Raw genomic sequence first — 27,442 nt, forward strand, 5'->3', positions numbered from 1 at the left:
TCTTGCATAAATGCCCTTAACATAATGATTCTACGGATATTGTTAGCCAAAATCATATTTATTTAAGTAAAAATTAATTAAAATTATGAAATTACTATCGTATCTCTAAAGCCCACAGAGTGTGTGGGCTGATGAGGAATAAGGATATGTTCTCTTGAACAACTATATCGACAATGCTTCCCGCAAACCAAACGAGCCCTCAGAATAGTTACGGGGAAGAAGCCCGTCTGTTGTTTAGGAAAATGCTTGACGCCACGCATCTTCAGCGTCATGCAAGGCCCATGCCCTCAAAGTTTGCAATAAAAAAGGTGTTGCAGGTGATATCAGAAAACACTTCCCCTTATATCATATTATTTGGTATTCGTGTTGAATTGGGACACAGCAAAACCATCATGACGTTGAAGGGGAACAAAAGTTTTTTTTTTTTTTTTGGTGAAAAAAAAGTTTTTCATTTTCTAACAAAGTGAAAGGATGCTGGTAGGAGATTGCGGAAACAGCAATAGGAAGCAGAAGAGGAGGCCCAGCGATCAAAAGGTAATTTCATAATTCTAACGGTGTCCACGATCCATTATGCCCGGATGGTCATGCAAAAATATTTTCTTATAAGAATATGGTTATAAATAATAATTTTAGAAGAATATTCATGAACTTTGAACATTTAGAAAAATATTCACACAAAAAACCAAAAAAAAAAAAAAACATAGACTCACTAATACTATATTAACATAATCATATTCCAAACAAATTACTCCAAATCACAACCAAACATCATAATCATAACTGAAAAGTCTTAATAATATATTCAAACCGAGATTAAACGGACTAAAACGCACCAAAGCACAAGGATCGAAGAGGCCGCTCTATTCCGCGAATCTATTAATTCTCCCCGCCTCTACTCATTTCGCAACACACCACCAATAGCGCTCACAGAACGCATTCCATCCTTCACTCTCCAATGGCCACTCCTCCCCGCTTCCTCTTCCTCTTCCTCTTCCTCGTCCTCTTCCTCCTTACATTCTCCCTCGTGGCGAAGGCAGACAACTCCACGTCCGCCAAAACCGCCACCCCGAATCCGTTCACCGCCAAAGCCGCGCTCATCCGGTACTGGAACCGCAAAGTCCCCAACGGTCGCCCCCTCCCGGCCTTCCTCGTTTCCAAACTCTCCCCCCTCTCCGCCCTTGACACCGCCTCCCTCTCCTCCCTCGCCGCCTCCGGCGGCGGAGCCGCTCTCTCCCCCCGCCTCCCTGACCTCTGCGCCGCCGCCCGCCTCCTCTGCTCCCCCTCCCTCTCCTCGTCCAACGCTTCCCACCCCTCCGATTCCGCCTTCGCCGGTTACTCCAACTCCAACTTCTCCAACTACGGCGCCGACCGCGCCGGCGGCGCCGACTCCTTCAAGAACTATTCGGCCTCCGAGAACTCCCCCATCGACACCTTCCGCCGCTACAGCCGCGACTCCGTCGGCCACGACGACTCCTTCGCCCTCTACCAGCCCGACGGAAACATCGACACCGCGAATTTCACCAGCTACGCCACCGCCGCCACTGGTGGCGCAGGCGACTTCTCCTCCTACGCCCACGAAGGCAATGTCCCTGACCTAAAGTTCACCAACTACGAGGCCGACGCCAACGGCCGCGTCCAGAAGTTCTCTAGCTACTCCGACGACACGAACTCCGGCGGCCAGTCCTTCGCCGGCTACGGCAAGCACGGCAACGGCATCCCCCTCTCCTTCACCAGCTACGGCAGCAACTCCAATGTCATGAACTCCGATTTCAACAACTACGGCGAGGACGGCAATGGCGCCAACGATACCTTCACCAACTACGGCCAAAATGGCAACGTGCCGGAGAACAATTTCCGGTCGTACGGCGGCGCCGGCAACGCTGCATCGGAGAAATTCTCCAACTACCGCGACCAAGCCAATGTCGGCGACGACAGCTTCACCTCCTACGCCAAAGAGGACAACGCCGGCGCCGCCGATTTTAAGAACTACGGCAACTCCTTCAACCAAGGCACCGACTCCTTCAAAGGCTACGGCCAGGGGTCCATCAACTTCACGATCACGTTCGGATCCTACTACGGCGATAACACCACCTTCAAGGCCTACGCCAAGACCGGGATCATCGGCTTCAACGGCTACCGCAACTCCTCCACGTTCCCATCCTCCGCCGCAGCGGCGTTGAAGGCTCGGCGGAGGCCGACGAGCCGGTGGGTGGTGGAGCCGGGGAAGTTCTTCCGTGAAAGCGAACTCAAAAAGGGTACGGTGATGCCGATGCCGGACATCAGTGACAGGATGCCGGCGAGGTCGTTCCTCCCTCGGTCGATCGCCGGGCGAATCCCGTTCTCCGCCGCCGAGGTCCAACGGGTGTTCAATATGCCGGCGGACACGGCGCTGGGGAAGGCGGCGGCGGACACGGTGGCGGAGTGCGAGCGGCCGCCGAGCCGCGGCGAGACGAAGCGGTGCGCGACGTCGGCGGAGGACGTGATCGACTTCGCGGTGAGCGTTCTCGGGAACAACGTTGTGGTGCGGAGCACCGAGAACACCAATGGGTCCAAAGGAAGCATTCTCATAGGAGAGGTGAAGGGGGTGAACGGCGGCAGCGTTACCAAATCGGTGTCGTGCCACCAGAGCCTGTTCCCGTATCTGGTGTACTACTGCCACTCGGTGCCGAAGGTGAGGGTATACCAGGCGGAGATCCTGACCGTCAAAACCAAGGAGAAGATCAATCACGGCGTTGCCATCTGTCACGTGGACACGTCTGATTGGAGTCCTGCACATGGGGCGTTTGTGGCACTGGGCCCCGGGCCAGGGAAGATAGAGGTGTGCCACTGGATCTTCCAGGGGGACATGACATGGACGGTCGCTGATTGATCCCACGCTGTCCGGGTGGGTCCCTGATTAGGTAGCGAAAGAGAATAAGGGGGACTTCGATTCTTTGGATGTTGAGTCGAGCGGAGTGAGTTGGAAATTGGGGCGCTGTTGGTTTTAAATGTAAATCCCGCCCAAAATAGTAGTTTCTTAGCCGTTGGTTATGAAAAGGTTTGTGACTTTTTATTCGTTATTATCCTTGACGTGCTCTAATACCGGACAGGAGTCTTGTAAGACCTTAATCTATTTATGATATAGTAATATTTCAACGCTTAGGTGAAGCATTAAACGACATTTAGTCACGTCTCACTAAACATGTGTCCCGGTCTTGAAGGCTGTTGTTTGTTTAGCGAAATCATATCTTTCGCGTGTTGTGTCATACAAAGCTTGTCGGATTTATTACTTGTACGTATAATTAAGTCGAGGGCTTCGAGCTTGCATAATTTAGGGTGAAAGGGCAGGAAAGAAGTTTTTCTTTTGGTAAAAATTAAGAGTTATTTTTATCAACGATTGTGACTTTCAATTGAGTTGGAAGGAGACAGGGGATGGGGATTGCTGGCGGTGGAGATCTCTCTGCACGCAGAATTGAATTGTAATATGGAGTACTTTCTTTTCCTTTCTCTCCCAATTGAAGAATTTTGGCCTAGTGTTTGGGCGCACATTTCATTCCTAGTCAAAAATTTTACGTTGGAAATGCTATTATGACAACATGCAAATTCCAAGATCGCCATCATGCATGGCTCTCCACTCTTCTAACAAAACTTTCGGCTTATGGAATTAATGGCCCGTCATGCAAGGTTATGACTTTACGTCGTTTCATGGATCTGTCAACCTGTTTGAAGTCACTTTACCATTTTCTCGTGGATCTCTCACATTGTTCAGTGAGTAAATGTTGTTGTCCGCTGAGAGCTGGCTCAGTGGTTGGTAGAATGTCATTGTTCTGGGAAAGGATTTTAATTAAGGTGAAGGTGAGCCCATCCCAAAGATCATTATCTGATTCTAATGACAAAGTATGGGTCCATGATGATTTGAGAGATGAGAAAACATCTTGAGGATGGGGACACGCCTTGTCCTCGAAACAGGGGGCTGGTGGAGGAATAGTGTTAATTTAGCAGGGGTCTAAGTCTAGCAATTGAAACAACTAATCGTGCACCATTGCATGCGATTAGCTCCAAGCCATGCTCGGCCCAAATTAAACCAAGTTGGTACCTGATGCCAAGAACTTCGTTGGAATGGGTCTAGTATAGTATTTCAAGCAAATAAGACCCACTTAGGGCTTAAATGCAACTTAAAAAGTGACCTGACCTGGTAGCCACCCCGACGGGCGAGTTTAGGGGTGAGTTGGGTGGATGAATTAGATATTGCTAGGAAAGCACCGCAATATTGAATGCAACTTTCAAAGAGAGGCCCACAAATGATGTTGCGAATAGTATCTGTAGGAAGGGAGACCTATAAACTCCTGGTTTGAAGGGCGAGCACTGAATTGGACAGTACAAAGGTGGATACGAAAAAGAAAATAGTTTGGTGGGCACCGAATTCATGACAGGCCTTTCAGACAGACCAGGTGCTCCCACCTTTTCAGGCAATCCAGGTGCATATAGCTGGCTCCCTCCTTCTCTGAATCTGAACACAGAGACTGGGGAGATCAAACTAACTCCTCATTCCAATATTTCATTCAAATCCGAGTCTATCGGAAAGAACTTACTTTGCATCTGTTTTTTTCACACACACACACACACACGCAAAAATGGAAATGCAACCGAATGGCTCCCCTGGGATATGATCCCCGTCCATTCTAATGTAATGAAAGCCTCCACCATCGCTGCCGACCTCAAAGCAAAAGTAGTTTTGCCTCGTCATTGATGTTTTTTCAAAACATTCATGCATGGGAATAGCATGCATGTTCTTGATTGATTATAGGCTCTTTTGATGTATATAAACTCTTGCTGACAATATCACAGGCTTTGCTAGTCTAGTCTCATTCATCATATTTAAACCAGCTATCTTTAACTCAGCTTTAGCACTTTGTCTTTGAACTAAGCACTTTTTTCTCTGTTTCTTTTGCTTTCCATACCTTTCTTTTATGTCTTGGATTCCAGCAAGCGAATAAAACGTAGTCATGGATCTATACACTAGGCAAAAGTCATGACATACTAACCCTTTATCCGCATGCAAGAGCTTTATCCAAACATGCCCGATTGAAAGTTAAAGCATGTGGGATAATTCCTGCAGCGATGTGGGCAATCTTAAGATTCTCAAACTATCCTGACATTAACCAACCATGGGTAAGTTATGAGTATCTTGCATTCTTTTAGCAACTTATTTAGGAATTGGATTGCGAAACTTTACCCAGCTGCTACGTTCAGACAAGAATATTTACCTGCTTTGACGCAAAAAAGGCTGATATTCTACAATATTAAGTGCATGCATTAAGAGAATAGGGCAGTAGGACCAATTCCACATGCTGCATGCGTTGTCTTGGAACAGTTGGTGAAACATCGAGTACTCCTCATGGCTCGGTGGACACACTGTGACAGCATGCGTACCGACCCACGCTAACAGGTGATCATTATGAACGTTAAAAAGGAAACAGTCTCTAATGCCCGAAAAGGTCATCGTCATCCTAATAATTTCATCGGAGAACATAGAGCGAGAAGCATGCAAAGGAAAAAAAAAAGGCCAGAGTGGAAGGCAGGATAAGTATGGAATGTACATGGGGTATCATCTCTCTCTCTCTCTCTCTCTAATTATTGGGAGAACATGTGCTAACTCGGACATTGAAAGATATACCCATAGGTAGCACGCAAGTTCATCACTCATTCAAGTATTTAACTGCACTGGTTGGTATTAGTTGAAGAGCATATTAGCTCCTTCCCTTTGGCTCATATAAAGCTGATCTTTGTGAGGAGTCAAGAGGGTAAAGAAAGAGATAAGGAAGTTCTTTCAAGATGCCATGCCTGATGGGAAAGAAAGACATTCCTTAGATGTCGAAACTTGCTTTCTTGAAGGGTATTTGAATGCAAGGTGGGTCATATACTAGGCTCACCACAAAGGACAAGAGTACAGAGGCTCCCCATGCTTTTTTCCGGACTTTAGTTGAAGACTGGAGTGGAGAGAAATCACTCTGGTGGTCATGATTGCTAAATTGTCGAATAATGAGTACACAAATGGATATTTGAAGTAATAGCAGATAATGGAGTACTTGATCGCAAGAAACCAGCATAACTATGGGTAAAGTAAGAACAGTTCGATAGAGATAATTATGATCTGCTGCTGGAAGAAGCGTGGATGCAGCTTCTAGTTTATATCCGTATCTTCGCAGAAGTTGAGGTGGCCAAGACTTGATCAAGTATTGATGTTGCATAGGAGAATGACAACCCATGTTACCTCAAAAGAATTTGACATGACTACGATTTATCACCTCTACTCATAAAGTAATGGTACGTACCTTAAAATTCACGCTAACCAGCAAGCCTTGTCTCATATTATATAGAGTATGCTTCATGGATTCAAGCACCATACACGAACATCCTCAGGTAGCCCGCGAGGGCCATATAAAACGATAAAGGGCATGTCAAAATTCGTGAGGAGGACAAAGGAAGGGGGTAGCAACAACTCAAACAGCGTAGCTCCATTAAGGAGTCCTAGTGAACTTATAAAGAGTTGACATACACAGAATAATGGTTCGCCTTGATGCATATATAAATGATACAAAGAACAAACTTACAAGCTGCAGGGATGATAATATTAAATGACCAAGATGATCCAGGATATATTAATTTATGCTTCCGAGTCTAATGTTAAATAAGTGTGAGAGAGTGTCTTCTGGTAATAATAGCGTTTTGAGTTCTGTTTACTCAACTTATTAATATTTAGGTAATTTAGCTCTTTATGATTTGAAAACAAGTTGCTAATTTTGATAGATGACCTTCAAGATGGATGGAAGGATTATAAGGAATTTTCCTGTGTCAATTGATTCATGAATTGTAGAATTTGGATTTGATTCGAAGTGTTGACTAATGTCTAAACCTAACACTTTTTAGGTTATTCAAGTTCAATTAACGTTGGTCTTGGGTTTATTTACAATTTTACCCATTTAAACTAAAGAAACCCATGTTCACCATTAACTGATGGTCAATTGCGTTTGAGGTTCATAAATGAGCCTTGATAGTTTATTGATTTCAGTCAATTTGGCTCAGCTAATACTTAATCGAATTAATCAGGCCATTTACGTATCAGTTTTACTTTTGTTATTTTTTGTCAACTTGTATTTGTTTGTACTCTAATTCATTCATGTTAATCTCAGCTTAATTCATGAATGTTGGTAAGATATTCACCTACATTTCATTGTGTGCAATATGGTACACATACTGGAGCATGATAGGATTTCAATTCATTCATCTTACGTGCGACTATGAGTAGAAGTTACAAGAACAAAAACACATAAGCATGATCATATAGAGATAATGAAGATAAAGGCTTTCACAAGTTCAAACTTTATTGCAAGCAAATTAGAGATCAAGAAATGCCCCATGACAAAGTTAAAGAATGAAGACAATCAAAATTCAATAGATAGCATGTGTTTGAGATACGGTAATCATCTTCTAAACCGTTACAAGTATATGTTGAATATGTCAATTATGTTAAAAGTCCTACTCATGGCGGCATCGTCAATTTGGCAAAGCCTTAACTATTATTGTTGCGGGTCATTAGAGTTGGGCACTGGGCCGGGTCGCCCACGGCCCGGCACGGCCCGCTAGCTACAGTAACGGGCCGTGCCTGGCACGGCCCATTTAAGGGGGCCGTGCTGGGTCACGGGTTTTTGGCCCGCGGGCCGAGCCCGGCACGGCCCGTTTCGGGCTTGGGCCGGCACGGCCCGCTCTTGGCCCGCGGGCCAAGCACGGCACGGCCCGCGGGCCAGCCCGGCACGGCCCATAAGGGCCTGGGCTGGGCTGGCCCGCGGGCCTGGGCCGGGCCAGGCACGACCCGTCTCCATAAAAATTAATGCTTCATAAATTTTTTTAATAAATTAATAAATATTGAAAACTAAGGATTTATTAATATAAAGCCACCTTAATGGTGGGGAGTTTGGCATAGACCCCTACCAGTTTATTAATTTAAATCAAAATGGTACATGAAGGGAGGTTTGGACCTTGGTCTGACCTCCAGAATACAATAAGAAAGGGCCGAGGTTTGGACCTTGGTCTGACCTCCAGAATACAATAAAAATGTATAATTATAAAAAATTAAGAAATCTTACTAATCATCAGTGATTCAGTGAATCAGTATTCACTCTTCAGTAGTGTTTGTATCATCATCATCAGAGGATGTTATATTATGTCCACCTTTATCTTGAAGTCTTGCCTCAGCATCCAACCAATCTTTGAAGCAGAGAAGCATCTCCACCGTTTCACCCGTCATCCTACTTCTCTTTTCGTCAAGAACACGCCGACCTGCACTAAAAGCGGATTCCGATGCTACCGTGGACATCGGCACAGCTAAAATATCGCGTGCAATTGCAGACATAACAGGATATTGATTTTTAACACTCTTCCACCAAGATAATACATCTAGATTTTCTATTTGATTTTCATCATATGCAGACTGAAGATCATTTCGTAAATAAAATTCTAGTTCACTACTTAAAGATGAAGAAGATGAAGATAAACTTGAAGCATGTGTGTGTTTTCTCTGTGCAATGAATGAAAAAATAGATAACGAACGAGAACTACTAGAAGAAGAAATAGAGGTTTGTATGGAAAATCTAGATCCACGAATTTTTTCATCATATATAGCATAAATATCATAAAGAAGTTGTTTTACCTCATTTTTAGCAGGTTCAGGATCTTGATTCATATTTTCACAGTATGCATCAAGTAAAATTAGCACGCCATTCAATTTAACTCTAGGATCAAATACAGCAGCTAAGTTATGCATAGGACATATCTTGTCCCAATACTCATTCCATTTAGATTCCATTAGGTCAATAATAGGCATTAAAACATCATCATATCTATGTTCTGCAAATTTTTGACTAATTATATATGCTTGTTGTAAAAATGAACATGAAGTTGGATAATAAATACCAGAAAGAACATTGGTAGCATTATAAATACTAAGCAAAAAATCTTCCAAAATTTTTTCTTTATTCCAATCAGTTTCAGTCAATGTAAAGCCTAATCCACGATCATTAATATATGCACTTAATAAGTTTTTTTATGGGTATGCATCATGTATCATGCTATATGTTGAGTTCCAACGAGTAATTACATCAAGTTTAAATTTTTTAAAACGTTTACCATGATTTATACATAGTTCCTTAAATTCTTAAAGTCTTGATCTTGAAGCATGAATAAAAGAAACTGCATTTCTAATTTTTGAAATCACATCTTGAATCATGCCCATGCCAGCTTGAACAGAAAGATTTAAGATATGACATGCACATCTAATATGCAATAAATTTCCATCTAACATGGGATGCAATGAGTCTTTTAATAATGCAACAGCAGAATTATTATTAGATGCATTATCAAAAGTAATAGACATAATTTTATCATTAATATTATATGAACATGCAGTTTGATAAATGACATTTGAAATTTGTTGCCCAGAATGTGGAAAATCAAAAGCACGAAAAGCAAGAATACGTTTATTTAATTGCCAATCATTATCAATATAATGAGCAGTAATGGCAAAAAAATAATTACTACCTACAGATGCTGACCAAATATCAGAAGTTAATGAAATTTTTATATTTAAAGTAGAAAGTGTTTCAATTAAACTTTGTCTCATTGCTAAAAAGTTAGTCATAGCTACTCTTCTAAATGTACGCCTACTAGTTCTTTTGTAAGCAGGTTGTAGGTTTAATTGAACATATTCTTCAAAATTAAAAGATTCACATAAACTAAAAGGTAATTCATCCTTAACTATCCATTTTACAAGTGCTTTTCTTTGATTTTCATGATTATATGCAAAATTACCTACAAGTAATCCCCCTTATATATTAAGGGTACTTTGAGTTTGAGCATGAGAATCATGCATCCTATGACTCTCTTGATGTCTTTTTAAATGCCCTGTTCCCCCACTACTACTACAACTATAAAGTTTGGCACATTTTTTACATTTAGCTTTCCAGACTCCATCAACCATAACTCTATCAAATTCATTCCATACAGCACTAGTCCTCTTACGAGAAGAGGTTTGATCTTCACTCGGTTCACTAGTTCTAGAGGAACTAGGAACATGGGGTTGGGGAATAGTTTCTTCTCCCTCAGAAACAGGAGGAATGCCAAACTGACTTTCCTCAAAAGATGACATATCTAAATTGATGAATTCAAAAAATAAAAACTAACCACAAGGAGGAATTGAGTAGAGGGTCGGAGGGCAGAGGCAGAGCCGAGATTCTGAGCTTCCTCTTGTGCTCTCAACAGGAGTGACCTTCTCTTCTCAACAGGAACCTCCTCTTGTGTAGCACTTGAACACTTGCTAAATGCAAACTAAAAATTAAATTGCTAGAAGAGCACTTTAGAAGAGAGAAATAATAGTAGTAGAGAAGGAGAGAATAGTTGGTTTGGTGTGGTGAGAATGAGGGAGGAAAGGGCTATTTATAGAAGCCCAAATTTTTTTTTTCCAAAATACCCCTCAATTTAGCCGTTTTTGGACTGTTGGGAGGGGCAAATTTGGAATTTTCCCAAAATAGCCGTTGGAAACGGCTATTTTTCTCCCCCCCTCTCCAGACGGGCCGTGCCAGGCACGGCCCGTTTGCGCCCGAGACGGGCCGTGCCAGGCACGGCCCGTCTCGGCCCGCCAATAGACGGGCCTGGGGCCGGGCCGGGCTTCCGTTCTGTGCGGAACGGGCCGTGCCCGGCACGGCCCGCTTCATAAGCGGGCCGGGCCAGGCACGGCCCGTTTAGATGCCCAACTCTACGGGTCATTCAACTGGTGGATAACCAGGGACTCAACTAGCATTAAGAACTTTTGATACCAGTAGAGTATTTGCAGCTGGTATTGCCAAACATGTATGCGCTGCCTCATGCATTGCAAGATTTGATCACCTCCTGCCAATAAATTTTCCTTGATCATACATACAATCTCGCCTTCCGTCCTAATCTAAAAGTTTGTCTAGGCATACCTAGTTATGATTATGCAGATGCAGGTTCATGGGCAATAGAGATCCAAACACCACCATGATACAATCAAGAATACTCATGATTTGAAGGAACGAAGCAAACATGAAGCTGGCGGTTCTCCATGTGCTCTAGAAACTTAGCAAATTCATGAATCCAAGATTGCCATGTCATTTAGATCATAGTTTAATTTATCCAATTTTGAAGTCAGCATGTATGGTTTATGGTTTAGCTATCACAAAGGTTTCTCAGAGCATGCATGAGAGAGAGAGAGATTTCTCGGGTAATGACATGGGCATTGGAATTAGAGGCCACGGTGTTCAACTCCCTGGCCGGATCTCGTTCAAACCCGATTTTTTTTTTTTAAAAAAAAACGCTTGAACCGTTCAACCACACGGTTCGACCACGGTCCAACCGTCCAACCGGCCGAGTCGCTGCTTTTTTCAACCTCTGGTTTTCTGGACTGGTGAAAACGCTTATCCAGATGGCGGACGGTTCCTTTCTTGGTTCCATGTATACACCCGCGCGGTCCCGAGCAAGAAAGAAAGCGAAGGAAAAACAGAAGGCAAAGCAAAGCAAAGCAAAGCAAAGCAAAGCAAAGCAAAGCAAAGAAGCGCGCTTGCCACTAGAGTCCGTAGCAACGGAGTCCTCCCCTTCCTTCTCTCGGTCCTCTTCTTCTGCTTCTCCCATTATCAATCTCGACCAGCAACCGAGGCTCACCTTCACGCAGCCGGAGCAGCTCGAGGTGGAGGAGAAGGTAGCCGAGATCTACCGCGTTCTCAATGGCGTCTCCCCCCCACGCTCAATCGCTCATGCAAGTTCTCCTTATCATCGTAATAACCATAATTTTTGCTCCTTCTTAGCGCCTTCAAATCGTTTGTTGTTTTGCCAAGCTAAACAACACTGCCTCTGTGGTGGCCGATTACCATGGCCATCTCCTTCGGGAACCGGAATCATTTTTATGGTCTCTTTAACCAACCCTAAAGTCCATGAGAGTAGAAGACAATTTTTTTTTTTTTTGAAATTCTAAACAACCAAGAAAGTTGAGTTTTTTAGTATTTAAAAGCCCGGTTATGTTAGTAATCCTGCTCCTTATAGCAACAAAACAATCTTGTTGAACTCAAGGCAGTCGAATGTTATAGAGAGGTTCAGACTTTAACCCAAATGAGTAAAACGAGGACACCATATCCTCCATCTACTAGAACATAGATTATGCTGGATTGCTGGTTGCATCGTTCTAGATGATAACATCCTAAATCAGAAGTAAACCCTATTTTTTGCTCTTTTTTTTTATATTGGTTTTTAATATTAGATGAAGGGTGAAATGGTGAATCCTTGACTTAAAATGTTTGAGTACACATACTTCAAATTGATTCTTTTATTTTTTTTCATAATATTATTTCTTTTATCTCAATATGCTAAATTGTAAATCAAACTCTTAACAAGCCAAAATTTTCATCACATTTTAAAATAAATCAGATTAGGGGTTTGTTTTGAAGGTCAGAGCTATGACGTGATAAGCATGTTGAATTTCTCACAAGAGGACTCGAGCAACTTGGACCAAGCTTTCACGTGCTAGATGCTGAGTAAGATCGGATTTCATTGGTACTCTCTTTCCTAAACAAATCATTTTTGATATCCATGTTCTCATTTAAATTCCATTTATAGCTGGAGTTTTTTTATTGTCCAATGTGGGTTGATTTCTTGAGTGCAGCCGACCTTGGCTATGCTACTGGATTCTTTTTCCTTTTTTTTGCTGAAGTGCTACTGGATTCTTCACTCATTTGTTTTGTTAGGAGAACCACTCGACCCTGAACTGGAGAACAATGTGGTCGATTTTTTATCCCGTTGTGAGGTCTATAGTTTTACTCAAACTTTCCTTATTGGTACATATAATTGGATTAGGTTGATATTTATTTTCTTGACTAATTTATATGTTATGTTGGCTTTGATCACAATGTTCTTGAAAATGTTATTAGCAAAATGGATACTTTGATTCCTTTAGTTAAATTTAGGATAAAATATTAGTTTATCGTATTCTTTATAGAGATTACAAGAAAATCTTTTTAAAAAATCATGTTTTTAAAGGAGAAAAGGCCAATTTTATGCTAATTATTTGTGATAAGTGATGGCAACATATACTTTTCAAATTGCTTCCTGTTGGGAAGATTACATTTTTCACCTCAAGCATTGGTGATATATTCTTTTGAGATAATTTATATAAATCATTTCTATACAAGATGTAGAATAAGTGGATTTTGATTTGATTATTAGGACCAAGGTGCTAGCAAGAGTTTATTAACTTTAGTAAAAGATTTTGTTTTATCTTCATAATATTGTTGTTGGAAAAGGACAGGATTCATTGAAGATTCTCTTCATCCACTGAAAAATAATTTTATGGAGAATAAAAATGTTTTAATGCACATTACTATCTTTAATGAGCGAAGTAATCCTTGACTCGAGTATTTCTTCTTGAATGGTCTAGAAGAAGGATTAGAGATTCATGAAGCTGATGGATGCGAGACTTTGAAAAGAACAAAATCTTAAAGCAAGCTCTGTTCTCTTCTGGAACACTGGCTTGCTTATTCATATGCAGAATTGCACCCTTTATTTTTCCATTTGTTTTTCCTATGTTTCCTGCACCTGCTTGATTTAAGGAAAGTTTTTTTTTTTTTTTTGGTCTTTGTTCTCCTACTCCATGTCATCTAATTCTTGCTACCATGCTGATAAGAGGATGCCAATTTTATTATTTAATATCTACTGGATGTGGATTGATGATAATGAATTTTATGTAGGAGCTGAGTCAATTTATATTGGTTATTGATATAATGTATAATGCTTCCAGTTTAAAAATCATATTTGCAAATAGCTAAAGTCATCTTTCAGATGATTTCTTTCTATTTTTGCTTATGACTCTTTTTTCATGCTTTTCTTATGTATGATTTACTGGTATTAATGAACAGAAATTGCTGCATTTGAAATCTTACAGGACAAAGATGGTGGATATGGTGGTGGCAGATATGTAATCACTGTTAAGTCAACCACAAAGGCTTCCTGATACTTTCACCGCCCCATCCTTCCCAACTCTCAATTCAATCTAGCTGCTGGAAATGCATAAAACTGAGCCCAGACACGTGAATCATTGTTTACTGCCGCATACGATCTCAGTGAGATTTTATAGTTAATTTTCATCCTTTCCAACCATAACTCAATTTTTACGTAGAGCTTCCCAGGATGGTACCCAAACCTTTTACCTATCAATCTTAGATGGTACCACCTCTTTTGAGCTTCGCATCCTTACCATCAATTTTGCCCGTATCATCCACGAGCTTTCAGGCGAACCTCTCTAATGTTCTCTGGATGGAGCACAAGACTATTTACTGGATTAATAGCAAGCCCTAAATGCAGTCCGAACACAATTCAGGGTGCGTAGACCAGAACACAATCATGCTATAGACTAAGGCTTCCATAAACCATATGATTTCAACTTGATTGCTGGCTGATACATACCTGCCAGAAACCACAATGTTTCATTCGGTCAGAAGAGCACTGCTAAAACCAAGACGCTTGATCAGTTAAAACTCAATCGATGGCAGTCCTTAAATCATTTTTTATTTTTCATCCTGCACAAGGTCAGGTCAAAACTTAAAACGAGGAACAACATGTTGATATGCTACCCTTAACATCTTAACATATTCCTTTTGGGTCTACAATATATGAGGTGGTAAACCATCTGCGGTAAACAAACCATACATGAACCGTCATCGGTTCTCAGATAACAAAACGTGCACCAAGGACAGAATAAAACTAATCCTGGTAGTCTTCAAGGAGTGAAAAATGACCTAAGAAAACAAAATTTGTCAACAAAAGGGCACCTGACCTAATAGTCCGTCCATTCCCTGATAAAACTTGCTGACAAGAGAACGAGCATGCACACCCAGGTATTCAAACACTCCAGTAAGCAAATAAACAAACACCTTTCAAAATTCTAATCTGGAAGCATCTGCTCATTGTCCGCATCTCCTTCTTCCTCTACCTTTGGTCTCGATGGGGTTGGGCCAGCTCCAGGAGCCTGCTTTTTCTTTATCCCACTCACAATATCATCAATCCTCAGAAGCATGCAAGCAGCCTCAATAGCTGTCTTAAATGTTTGTGCCTTAACATTGTAAGAGTCCCATATCTGAAAAAGAAAAATAGGTTTGAGAGGGAGGTGAAAAGCTGGGGAAGAGTCGGAGGGGAAGTTTTGAAGCCCGTACCTTTCTCTCTCTCATATCAACAATGGCACCTGTGTTTCCATCAATGCCAACCCATGCATTTTCCTCGTTAGCATGCTGCAGCATAGAAACATAAAAGTAGTAATTAGGAGCACCACCTATCAAAAACTAGCATAATCATCCCATAGTAGCATCTCTCCTTGCAGGAGAGTGGGTGATGCATTCAAGTAACAGCAGTCTGCTGAGGTTTTGTGATATAGAACCACCTACAACTATGCCTGCCCGCTTACCTGCAGGCCTCACATACTTCTGTACACTGAGTGAGCATCGCACGATGGAGTCACAATGCATCCAATCTTAAATAGGATTTTTGCTTGTAGTAGTGTCTTGCTCGATGAAAAAAAAAATCAGGAAGCGTGGTGTGCCGCACATGGGATAGAATCAGACGGATAGACTAGTGATTAGATTGGAAAGCTGATCCTATTGGCACAGCTTAGTGCAGTTCCTGCACATTATGGTGTGGTTCAGACATCTTGTGTGTGGCACTGTTTGAGCGTGGTCTTTTACAGTTTGACTAATTATGTCCAATCTACAACTCGTAACTACTTTTACTAAGGGCCTATTTGGTTGGAGGTAATCCAGCATGAAAAAATAAATACCATGTTAGATTACCATGTTTGGTACGAAAAGTGGACGAGAGAGAGTAAAATAAACGACGAGCCGCATATCTATTTTCTAAGAGAGAAGGTAAAACAAATACCACCAAAAGGGTTGTATTTGTTTTTTCATGTTGGATTACCAAGTAGAAATAATCTAAAAATATCATTTTTTAACAAAAATGCCCTCACTGATATTATATTAATATTGTAATAATTATATGGCACAGCTTAGTGCAGTTCCTGCACATTATGGTGTGGTTCAGACATCTTGTGTGTGGCACTGTTTGAGCGTGGTCTTTTACAGTTTGACTAATTATGTCCAATCTACAACTCGTAACTACTTTTACTAAGGGCCTATTTGGTTGGAGGTAATCCAGCATGAAAAAATAAATACCATGTTAGATTACCATGTTTGGTACGAAAAGTGGACGAGAGAGAGTAAAATAAACGACGAGCCGCATATCTATTTTCTAAGAGAGAAGGTAAAACAAATACCACCAAAAGGGTTGTATTTGTTTTTTCATGTTGGATTACCAAGTAGAAATAATCTAAAAATATCATTTTTTAACAAAAATGCCCTCACTGATATTATATTAATATTGTAATAATTATATGGCACAGCTTAGTGCAGTTCCTGCACATTATGGTGTGGTTCAGACATCTTGTGTGTGGCACTGTTTGAGCGTGGTCTTTTACAGTTTGACTAATTATGTCCAATCTACAACTCGTAACTACTTTTACTAAGGGCCTATTTGGTTGGGGGTAATCCAGCATGAAAAAATAAATACCATGTTAGATTACCATGTTTGGTACGAAAAGTGGACGAGAGAGAGAGTAAAATAAACGACGAGCCGCATATCTATTTTCTTAAGAGAGAAGGTAAAACAAATACCACCAAAAGGGTTGTATTTGTTTTTTCATGTTGGATTACCAAGTAGAAATAATCTAAAAATATCATTTTTTAACAAAAATGCCCTCACTGATATTATATTAATATTGTAATAATTATATTATATAATTATTATTAATTATATTAATATATTATAAATATATTCATAATAAATATTAATTATTAATAAATAATTAATAAATAATTATTAATTATCAATAAATCTAATATAGGATTTATTGATAATTAATATATTTATTTATATATCAAAACATACTAATATAATAAGAAATATATTTTTTAATATATGCATAATTAATTTAAAAATATTTATTAACTCATGTAAATATATTTCAATATTCGAAATAGTTAATATTGACAATGTTTATGTAAGTAGGCCATAAATGGCTAACAAATGGACTGAGAAAAAAAAATGTTATTACTTAAATTGTTTATTCAATGGTATTATTGGAAATTTGGCAATATTCCCATGTAACATTACCTTTAACCAAACATATATAATTATTATTAATTATATTAATATATTATAAATATATTCATATATTGATTAATAATATTTAGAAATAATAATATATTTAGTATACTGATATATTTATTAATAAATATTAATTATTAATAAATAATTAATAAATATTTATTAATTATCAATAAATCTAATATAGGATTTATTGATAATTAATATATTTATTTATATATCAAAACATACTAATAAAATAAGAAATATATTTTTTAATATATGTATAATTAATTTAAAAATATTTATTAACTCATGTAAATATATTTCAATATTCGAAATAGTTAATATTGACAACGTTTATGTAAGTAGGCCATAAATGGACTGAGAAAAAAATGTTATTACTTGAATTGTTTATTCAATGGTATTATTGGAAATTTGGCAATATTCCCATGTAACATTACCTTTAACCAAACATATATAATTAATATTAATTATATTAATATATTTATAATCTTTCTTCGATACTATTTTTAATAGTAATTTTTCTACCGACCAAATATAGTAAAATTTATTTTCCCTCGCGATCATTTTTCTAGATAAATGATTCCCAGGGTAATCTAACATATCCCAATCAAACGAACCCTAAGCAAATGCAAAATAAAATAAAAAAACGATTAGGTTTCGCCTTTACCTTTCCTTGGAGAGCAGTCATTGTCCGAATAACGTTCACCCCACAATTTTGAGCCAAGGTTCGTGGGATAGCCTCAAAAGCTACAGCAGCAGCTTCATAGGGCCACTGTTACACAATTAGACAAATGTGAAGCACATTGTTGCACTAAGGACCACAAGTACATACACATAACCACACTCATTGAAGCTCAACCTAGGATAATGTATCAACTAATAAGCAAGAAAGCTTACCTTTTCAATACCTTCAACCGATGAACTCTTCTGTTTCAATGCTGCAGATACCGTTAACTCTGTGGCACCACCTCCAGGAAGAAGCTTGGGGTTTTTCAATATGTTCCGTGCTACTGACATGGCATCCTATAAGAGAAAAGTCAGCCATAGGCACATCAAGTCCATAGTTTAGATGAACATGTGCTAGCACAAAATCATACCTGCAAGTTTCTTTCGACCTCATTTAAAAGATCCTTACTCGCACCTCTTAAAAGAACAGTACATGCTTTTGGATCTCTGCAGTCCACAATAAATGCAAAAAACTCATCGCCAAATTTCTTGACCTCAAATAGCCCAGCTCCCGTTCCAACATCAGATTCTTGAAGTTCCTCTGGCCTATTTACAATTACTGCTCCACAAGCCTTAGCAATCCTATTGCTGTCTGTCTTTCTCAATCTCCGGATAGCACTGACTCCAGCCTTGCTTAAATAATGGCATGCGAGATCGCTAAGCCCTTTTTCCGTTATAACCAAGTCAGGTTTGAACTTCAGTATCTGCATACAGAGATTCTCTATATATTCCTCCTCCATCTTCAGCAAAACTTCCCTGACAAAAAGACACTTGTTAGTACCAAATATTAAGCAGAGAACTACAGATTAGTTCTGGAAACCAATTTCTTATAAGATGCTCAGATATCAATAAAGGATGTTTTTGATAATATGACAGCTTATTCAATGTCTTTGGCTTCATAAGAAATGTTAAACTATTAGTGGACAAGACTCAAATGAGTACTGATTAAGAACCTTTTACATAGATTACCTACAAAATATAAAAAAGTGAACCCATCAAGGTGGCAAGTAGAAAGTCCAGATTCTTTTTAAAAAAGATACTGATAAATTATTGAATAATTTACACCAAGTTATCTTTACAATTTATTCAAACATTTTGCGAACAACTTCGGACATTAAAGTATCAGCTGATTTAGCCTTTAATTATCTCAAAGAGAGCAAAAATTATAGTTCTAGCAAAAGGTTTAGCTGATCATGACTGAACAAATACATTTAACACTTCTATAGATATAGTTTTAGTTGAACAGTTTCAATCAAATCCAACTACACCTACTCAAGTCTACGTGAGTCCCTAAGTGAACCTACAGATTAGTGTTACTAGAATGGACTTGACTACTTTGATTGAGTTAATAACTTGAAAGCAAAATTGTTTAGATACATCTCCAGAAAGCTTAAATGCACTTTATTCCAAATAATATTGGGTAAGTTAGTTAAAATTATGAAGCTATCAGTTGATGTTAACACATCCCTGTAACAGCAATTACATGTTAATATAACATAATTTTTTATCCATACATAATTTTTTATCCAGATCTAGAAAAAGTTCAACTGGAACTTCTTATGCTACTTATTGTGTTCCAGAAAGGAGTGTTGTCTTGAAATTCCTTCATCTTCCAGACACTTCCTTGAGTTTGTGCCAAGCATATTGCCGCAGAAATGTCTATTATTGCTCCAATTAATTAATTATCTATGCCTTTTGAGTTCAAGAAACTACATTTCTGCTCTTTGAAAAGATTGAAGCTCCCCAAAGAGCTTCTTAGACCTTCAGAACCCATTCAAGCAACTTATTGGAGCATTGTTATTCACCAAATAGTGTCAGTGACAACATTACTATTGGTTCTTCCAATATTTATAACATTTCCCTTCCAAAATAAATAGTGTAATGATAAACTTGTCTTCATAATTAGAGTTTGTGACAGCTGGATTCCCAAGATAAATCATTTGTAGACTCAGTTTATTTCCACATTAAGTAAATAAGTAGCAAAAAGGAAAAAAATATTTGTACCAAAGACAGTCAAAAAATGCTCCTTGCCGTTTGCAACTTCTACAAAAGTATGCATATGGATGCACTAGCTTGTTTGTTATAAATAGATAACAGAAAAAAAACATAAAAGTTCGTACCAATCTTCTTCTTTTACCAACTCAGCATTAGTTTGATTTTCTCCTTTCTTATACTCAAGGGGGCAGTCAAGGAGAATGATACGCGGGTTCAATATCTTTCTTCTCATTTTTCCAGGGGCAACAACATCTTTGTTAATCATAACTCCTTTAAGAACCTTAGAGTCCTCCAACTGGCCGCCAGGAACCTTCTCAACTTTTATATACTTCTTGATGTCCACCTCACGCAAACCTTGGCCAAGGTCCACACCAACTGTTGTGGTAGCATCAATGGCAAGATCCTAGATATGAAAAGATGCAAGACTATTACACATCAATCTCAAAAGGGTTTAACAAATCATATATCACTCAGGGAAAATAATAATGGAGAAATCAAAGAGAAAGCAATAAGAATCACATTCAACAGTTTTTCAGAAACTCAAATCATCCAGTTGTTAATGCAATATAGCCAACATCAAATTTTATAAAGTACAATTTGTGCACTTATAAAAATATGAAAAATTCTGCATTATCTTTGCTACCTATAAACACCAGTTGGTGTCCCTGGATGGATAAATACCTGTAGAAAGAGAACAGCTCTTCATACAAAGTCCTTTATGCCACACAATGCAAATAGAGTAGCAAGCAGATATATATATCCTATATACGCACTGTTATCATAGAGACTTTCTTTTGACTGATACTAGTGCAAGGACCAACAACAAATTGTTTTGAGATTAAAACTTATAAGTAGGGTAATAGCTATGAATCAAAGAAGACCATTATCCATCTTCAGTGTGAAAACATACAGGTATCGATTGTTTACAGGCTTAAGAAACAGCTGGGTGAAAAGAAGACAAAATTTGTGGTCCATGGGAGCAATTTTTTCTGGAACTTAGTGCCTTTTACATGTTACAGAAGGGTTTTTTGAATCCACTAAGGACTGTAAACAAACAAGTCAGCTTGAATATGACTCATGAATTATCTTAAAGAGTCCTTATAATTGGAGTATGTTTGTAAATACTTTTATGTATGTGCATCCATATGTTATTCAAAAATGCGAAATAATCTGAACAAAAAACTAACACAACTGAAACCTTCACCAAAGAAAGAAAGAAAGAGAAGAGGTAATGGGCAATATAGAGGTCCAAAGTTAGGGTGAGAAACAGATGACAAAGACAACAAAAGCATTAAATATTTTTTGAGAACTGCAGCATTTAGTATTTTGTATTGCAAGTTTAAATCATTAGGTCTAATGAAGATATAACATACTCAAATTACAGAAATTACTAGAAACTTATTAGTAAGATAGAAAATGAATGCTTCCCCACAAAGCCTACACAGATGCATCATGAAACAGCAAAGAAGATGGATTAGAAGTGTTGATTGCCCATGCTTGTTGTCCATATAAAGCATGTGAAGACATCTTTAGAAGGAAAAGTGAAAACTTGTACTTATGAAGAAAATACTTACAGCAATTAGGTCCCCAAATTGTCCTGTAAATTTTGTACCTATACAACTTTTGACCAGACCCAGCATCGTGGCACCTACCATTGGAAATGAAATGGACAGAAGATAAAGAAACAAAGTTAGAAGAAGAAGAAGCTCGCATAGGTCATCATATTGTCATGAGCTCCAAGGTATCAAAACACCAACTGCACACTACTGAGATATAATACTTGTGTAGAACTTACGGTCATTCACGTCAATAGGCATCGCAATTTTGTCCAGAACAGCAATTGCATCCTCTAGAGCTTTATTATATGCTGTGAGGGGGATATTAAACAGTGTTACAAGCAAGAATTTGAAGGTACAGATTATGAAAAAGGTCCGATCGGATGTACAGAAATTACCTCGACAGATAACTGTGGGATGATACTTTTTTTCAATGAAAGCTTCCGCAACATGAAGCATCTCACCAGCTTCAAAAAATTCACTCTCAAACAATCAGTAACATATTTTCTCTAGATTTAAAAAATGCATTCTTATCATCACAGATCAAAAAATAAGAGATATATTTACACACACAAAAAAAAGAAGATATATATGTACATGCCAAGCATATACTTCCTATCCATTCCTGTAAAGCAGAAAGCATCAGATAATCCAGATAGCAATTTTTCCTATATTGACTAAAAAATCTATGAAACATTGACTATAATAGTTCTCCACTAAATCCAAATAATCTAGTAATTAAGCTAGTGCACTGCTAGTGCAAGGTAAATGTCATCTCAGCACTTCACTGAGGAGATATAAACGATATGCACGGAACATACCAAGAACAATGACAGATGTTGTGCCATCTCCCACTTCTTCATCTTGCGTGCGGCTTAGTTCGATCATTGACTGTCAACTTGCAAAGAACACAGTAAGAACAACTGGGTATTCTTTAAGTAAAACAAAAGAACCTAGAGTAAAAGATCTTGCACAGATAAAAAAGCATGAGTTGTGAGAAGCAATGTATGACAGTAGACCCATGGCACACTAGCTATCAACGGAAGGCCAATAAGCATATGCAAATGACAAACTAGAATGGTAACGGACAAGGATAAGAGGCATAAGTTACCTTAGCAGCTGGATGGGCAAGATCCAACTCGCGTAGGATAGCATTTCCATCATTAGTAACAACAATTCCTGGTACCAACCAAAACAAGTTGAAGAAAAAAGAGAGTGAGGTTAGAAATGTAAAGAACATCAAAAGAAAGAATAAAAAAATTCTAAAGCATGAAAAAGTGTGACAACTCTTGGAATGTTGATCTGACCTAGTGCATAACCCATGCTAGTCAAGGTATCTTAGTGCACCAAAGAATGACATTTGCAAGAAAAGAAACAAAAAACCAACAAGATCTTCGAATACACAAGTACATTCATCATAGATACTTTCACTTGAAAGACAATTCTATATCACAAATATACAATATCAAAATGTCAAGCATCCGTAATGCACCTCCTCCAGCATCAAGCAGCATCTTCAACATTGATCGAGGACCCAACGTAGTACGGATTATGTCAGCAACAGCCTGTGTAGTAAAATGCACCAATTAATCGAACGATACATCTTGAGAAAGAGATCACAAGAAAGACAATTCAAATTTAAATTTAGAAAAATAGTTCTCCAATCAAATATCATAAAACGATTACAAGCAAAAGACAAATTGTTACAAGTTTGATGCACCAAATTCCAAAAACAGTAACATTAAAAAGGTGATGATGATGTCTTCAAATAGTGAAATATCATTTTAATTGCTTATTAGCCAACTAATATAGGTTCACACATAAACTATATAGCACCCACTGTATAATTATACACCACTTCCATTACCAAAAGATCTTATCCAAACGCCAGCTTTGTCTAATTACCAATCTCTTAAAAAAAACATAATATCTGGATAGCAAGCAGTCCAAATCATGCTCATCGACTTTATTAAAATATTCATGTATTTCTTTCAACCTAGCTGACTTCTCACAAAGTTACACTGGGCCTTACTAAATGAACTCTACTCATATGCTTTGCTCAGTTCACATTTCAAATTAGTGTTGGAACCACGTGTCTGGTTGTGAAGCCTCTGACCAGCCATATCATATGATCCCTCCTTGCATGCATCAATTTAAATTTCTAAAGGTATTGTGTTCACTTTAGAATTATGTCCATACATATGAACATACATTCACGCATACATACATATATAAGTAGGATTTTTTCATCGTTCTACCCATTTGTATAGTAATAAAGCTAATGTACCGAGAATAGCTGAATCAAAATGCTTCAGGGGATAAAGAGGCTACAGGAAAGAAAGAATGATGAGACCCTTCTTGGTATTTTATGCTTCTAATTAGGCATTTCTATTTATTGCTTTCATTTTATTAGTGGTGCTAGTTAGCTTTCTTAAAGGTTTTTTTGACAAATCCCTACTAGAGAATGTGGCTGAACCTAACAAAGGATCAAAAGAGAAACAGAAACACAAAGGATTAATGAGTGAGAGTAAAGGAAAGGAGAAAATGAAGAGAAAAGAAGGGGAAGAAAAAGAAAAAAACAAGAGTGGCATTATCTTTCAAAAAATTGGATATAGGGTCATATCCATATTATATTAGATATTTCTATGTGCAGGTGTGTATACATAATGAATAATTTATTGGACCAATTTCCTTGCTATTTGTTGAGTTCATAAAACATTTTCTTCATATTATGTCAGGCCTGAAAACTTCTTGATATAAGTGTCAACAGTTAATAATTGTAATGATATCACGATTTGCTGATCTGAAGTGTCTGGGTAATGTTGGAGAAGAGGAAAAACTAGAGAAAAAAAAGGGAACAATAAACAAAGAAGAGGCAGAAAACAAGAGCAATAGAAAGAGGATACTTTTCAAAATCCCAAGAACACTTTCATCATAAAATTTATAAGGAACACAAATTTAATTCATGTACCTGTTTCTAAGACAACCCAAAAGCCTCAGAGATTGTTGTTGTAACACCCTTAAGAAGTGATATTTTAGAAATACCTACATATGATATTATTAAGCAAAAATGACCCCAAGAAACCTAATTCTATATAACTCATGAAATCACCAACATAGTTGTCATGGCAGCCAGGCAGTTCTCGAGCAGTAGGGACACCCCAATGCATAGTGTTTCCTAGATGACTGGCCAAACCACCTAAAAGCCTAGGTGATAGGTTTTTGAAAATGGAGAAAGAAGATCAGAAAATGGAAGAAAGGGTAGAACTTAAAGAAAGCACGCACAGTACTGATGGGTGGTTATGACAATGGAAAGATGATAATAGGTCTTATAAATGGAGCAAAAGGATGGTTAGTTGTGTGTATACAGAAGTCTCCTTCACCTCCATATATACACCCTTGTTCAGGGAAAGAAAGATGGCATATAGGTTTAACTATGATAAGAAACTGAAATCTTCTTTTCACAAATGCTACAATAAGACAGAAATAAGAGAGCAGTGCTATAATAAGAGAGAGGTGAATAATAACAAATTTTACTTGGTCATTAGTTAGTAGACAACCCAAGATGACATTATATTTATATGTAAAATTTAAATAAGTACATTAACTTAATTTATAGATGTCTTAAATTAAAACCCAGCTGCTTATGTTTGTCCCAGTCTATATTTTGCTTTAGAAAAATTAAAAAAAAAATCAACTAAAGAGTAGAAAAAAACGATATCATCATATGAAAAGCATTTATAGAAACATCATAATGAAAACAAAATGATTTATTGTTTCTGAAAGTTAAAAATAAAAGTCATACAACATTGTAGAGAAGGCATGAAGCACATATTAGTCAATGGAATAAAGGCCAACTTTGTTCACCATCTATGTAAAGGAAAAATGTAACAAGTAATCAGAAAAACCAATCGATCTTGGACTGCAAACTAAAAAATCAACATTGGAATACACAAATCATTAATTGCACACTTCTCCATGCCCAGATGCAATGCCAAAGTCAAGCATCTAAGCATCCTACAATAAGGTAATGAAAAATATTGACCTCTCCCCTGACAACAAAAAACAGAAGGAGCAAAACATGCTCACCTTAGAAGCTTGGATGTTGGCATGGTGCACCTTACTTCCAGATTCCCGTTTTAAAGAATCTTCTGCTCAACAGAGTTAGCAGTAATTATCAGAGACACAATACAATAAAGGAAACTAGAGGCTTTCAAACAACTTGACAAGAACAGCACCCAACAATTTTAGAAACAAAAAGAATGGGTTAAAACCGTAACTTGGTGGCAGCTTAAGCTAACACTAAGACATTTACAAAATAGACACCCATTAAGTAGCAACAGAACATTACACCCAATATGACAACACAGATGTCATGCATGGCTAGCAAAGAAATCCAAGTTCAGTATTTTTCATATTATTTCTTTGTGCAACTTATGCAAGTAATAAGATTTATTTGCAATTAGAAAGGGAAAGAAACCAAACATAAGCATACTACATGGAAATTTCGTTGGATTGCTCTATCATCGCTAAGCCATGTGAGATGATTCTCTCATTTCTACCCTGCAAACCTTGCAGGCTTAGCTTTTTGTTTAGATTTTATGGTTGTTGAATACAATTGGTGATTAATTCTTCCTGGTAATTAGAATTCATGAGGGTTGTTAGTCAGCATCTATCATCAACCACTTACACAAATCTTTCAGAAAAATATGACCATAAAATATAACAAAAAAATCTTGTTTTTCTCATTTCCAACGAAGAGAAGAAATTTTTTGCGCGGCCAATCAGAGTTTTGCACGCGCAAACTCCTATCATCATCGGTGCATCCAAATCTTTCCGAGGAAATCAAGACAAAGAATATAGAATCAAGTTCAAAAACCTTATTATACTCATTCTAAACCCAAAAAAGAAAGTCATTTTTATGCAGCAGATCGGAGAGGTTCGAACACCCTGGTGCACGAAAACCTAGACACCAGTCTTCCTGATCATCCAAACCTAAACACCACTACTCGATCTCTCAAGAAGCATAATATCAAAAACCCTAGCTTTAGCAGGCCAAACTCGAAGCAGATAAGCGAGAAAGGATCCATCGAGAGAGAGAGGTTTGAGGATTGAGAGAGGCTTACTGAGAACGAGGACCGGGGCGTGCATGGCTGGAGAAAAAGAGAGAGATTCCGAGAATGGCGTTCGTTCTTCGAGCGGAGATGCCCAAAATTGTCCTTTTGTTCTCGGGTCGGCGAAGCCCGCGTGGTCTCGACGGTTCTTGGCGTTTCTCTGAGCAAAAACCCTTGCTCCCAACACTTCGGTTCTCCGCTTTGGAAAAACTAACGCGCCGGGCCAAACATCACGCACGAAGCGCGTGAGAAGATGGACCGCTTCTGGTTGTTTCGGGAAATTGGACGAATTGGACAGGATCGCCGGCAAGTCGTGAGACGGATGGATGGGTCGTTCTTGCGACGGATCAGTTTCCGTTCATTTTAACCCAGCCAAGTCTCAGCCCTTGATATTTGTACCAGCAACAATCTAGTGCAATATATGTCATGGAAGCCGAATCCAGAATTAAAATAAACATATCGAAAATAAAACTGGAAAAAAATATATTGAAAATTTTCATTTGGCATCACTTTTTATTTTCATATTTTTAGAAATAAAAATATAATTTTGAATATTTTATTTTTATTTCTAAAAAATTAAAAATATTTATACATCAGGTATAATAAATTATTTTTAAAATATAAATATAATGATAATAGTTGAGCCAGTAGTGATGGTGGCGAAAATAAAGAAGACGGAGGCGGTAGTGGTGGCATTTGTAGTAAAGCAAGAAGTATTGGTAATATAGTGGTCGCATAAGAGTAATGACAATTACAATAACTGTAGTGGAACTACCAACAACATAATAGTAGCGA

General features: G+C 38.3%; 2 protein-coding genes and 1 long non-coding RNA gene across 5 annotated transcripts; 2 read left to right on the forward strand and 1 right to left on the reverse strand.

Moving 5' to 3' along the window:
* The first annotated feature begins 706 nt into the window (after positions 1 to 706).
* On the forward strand, positions 707 to 3,141 carry LOC103715124 (BURP domain-containing protein 12-like). Its single transcript, XM_008802655.5, has one exon. It carries the CDS (start codon positions 956 to 958, stop codon positions 2,867 to 2,869), a length of 1,914 nt encoding a protein of 637 aa, XP_008800877.2. The 5' UTR covers positions 707 to 955; the 3' UTR covers positions 2,870 to 3,141.
* An 8,234-nt stretch (positions 3,142 to 11,375) lies between these two features.
* LOC149752916 (uncharacterized) lies at positions 11,376 to 14,980 on the forward strand. Of its 3 annotated transcripts, none has more exons than XR_016396514.1 (2): positions 11,376 to 12,847; positions 13,982 to 14,980. It is a non-coding gene; the product is annotated as an uncharacterized LOC149752916 (long non-coding RNA). The 3 variants fall into 3 exon arrangements; XR_016396515.1 differs by having other exon boundaries at positions 11,376 to 12,597; XR_016396516.1 differs by having other exon boundaries at positions 11,376 to 12,578.
* On the reverse strand, positions 14,638 to 26,867 carry LOC103715123 (T-complex protein 1 subunit gamma-like). Its single transcript, XM_008802654.6, has 14 exons — positions 26,660 to 26,867; positions 25,623 to 25,684; positions 23,026 to 23,098; positions 22,645 to 22,712; positions 22,355 to 22,424; positions 21,932 to 22,000; positions 21,773 to 21,844; positions 21,552 to 21,625; positions 20,103 to 20,380; positions 18,354 to 18,738; positions 18,154 to 18,279; positions 17,924 to 18,028; positions 15,249 to 15,323; positions 14,638 to 15,172 (listed from the first exon to the last, which is right to left on the reverse strand). The coding sequence occupies exons 1-14, from the start codon at positions 26,682 to 26,684 to the stop codon at positions 14,981 to 14,983; spliced, it is 1,674 nt and encodes a 557-aa protein (XP_008800876.3). The 5' UTR covers positions 26,685 to 26,867; the 3' UTR covers positions 14,638 to 14,980.
* Positions 26,868 to 27,442: the final 575 nt, after the last annotated feature.

Source organism: Phoenix dactylifera, chromosome 9, assembly GCF_051530095.1.
Source record: "Phoenix dactylifera cultivar Ajwa chromosome 9, Ajwa_hap1_PhDact_Kaust_v1.1, whole genome shotgun sequence".
In the NCBI taxonomy this organism is placed as follows: Eukaryota; Viridiplantae; Streptophyta; class Magnoliopsida; order Arecales; family Arecaceae; genus Phoenix; species Phoenix dactylifera.

Excerpts from the sequence above, each read along its gene's own strand:
- LOC103715123 (XM_008802654.6), bottom strand. The coding sequence starts at position 26,684 with ATGCACGCCCCGGTCCTCGTTCTCA. Across the intron at positions 21,845-21,931 it reads TCCCACAGTTATCTGTCGAG|CATATAATAAAGCTCTAGAG; the intron begins GTAATTTCTGTA and ends TCCCCCTCACAG. Across the intron at positions 20,381-21,551 it reads AATTTGGGGACCTAATTGCT|GATCTTGCCATTGATGCTAC; the intron begins GTAAGTATTTTC and ends TTTCATATCTAG.
- LOC103715124 (XM_008802655.5), top strand. The coding sequence starts at position 956 with ATGGCCACTCCTCCCCGCTTCCTCTTCCTCTTCCTCTTCCTCGTCCTC.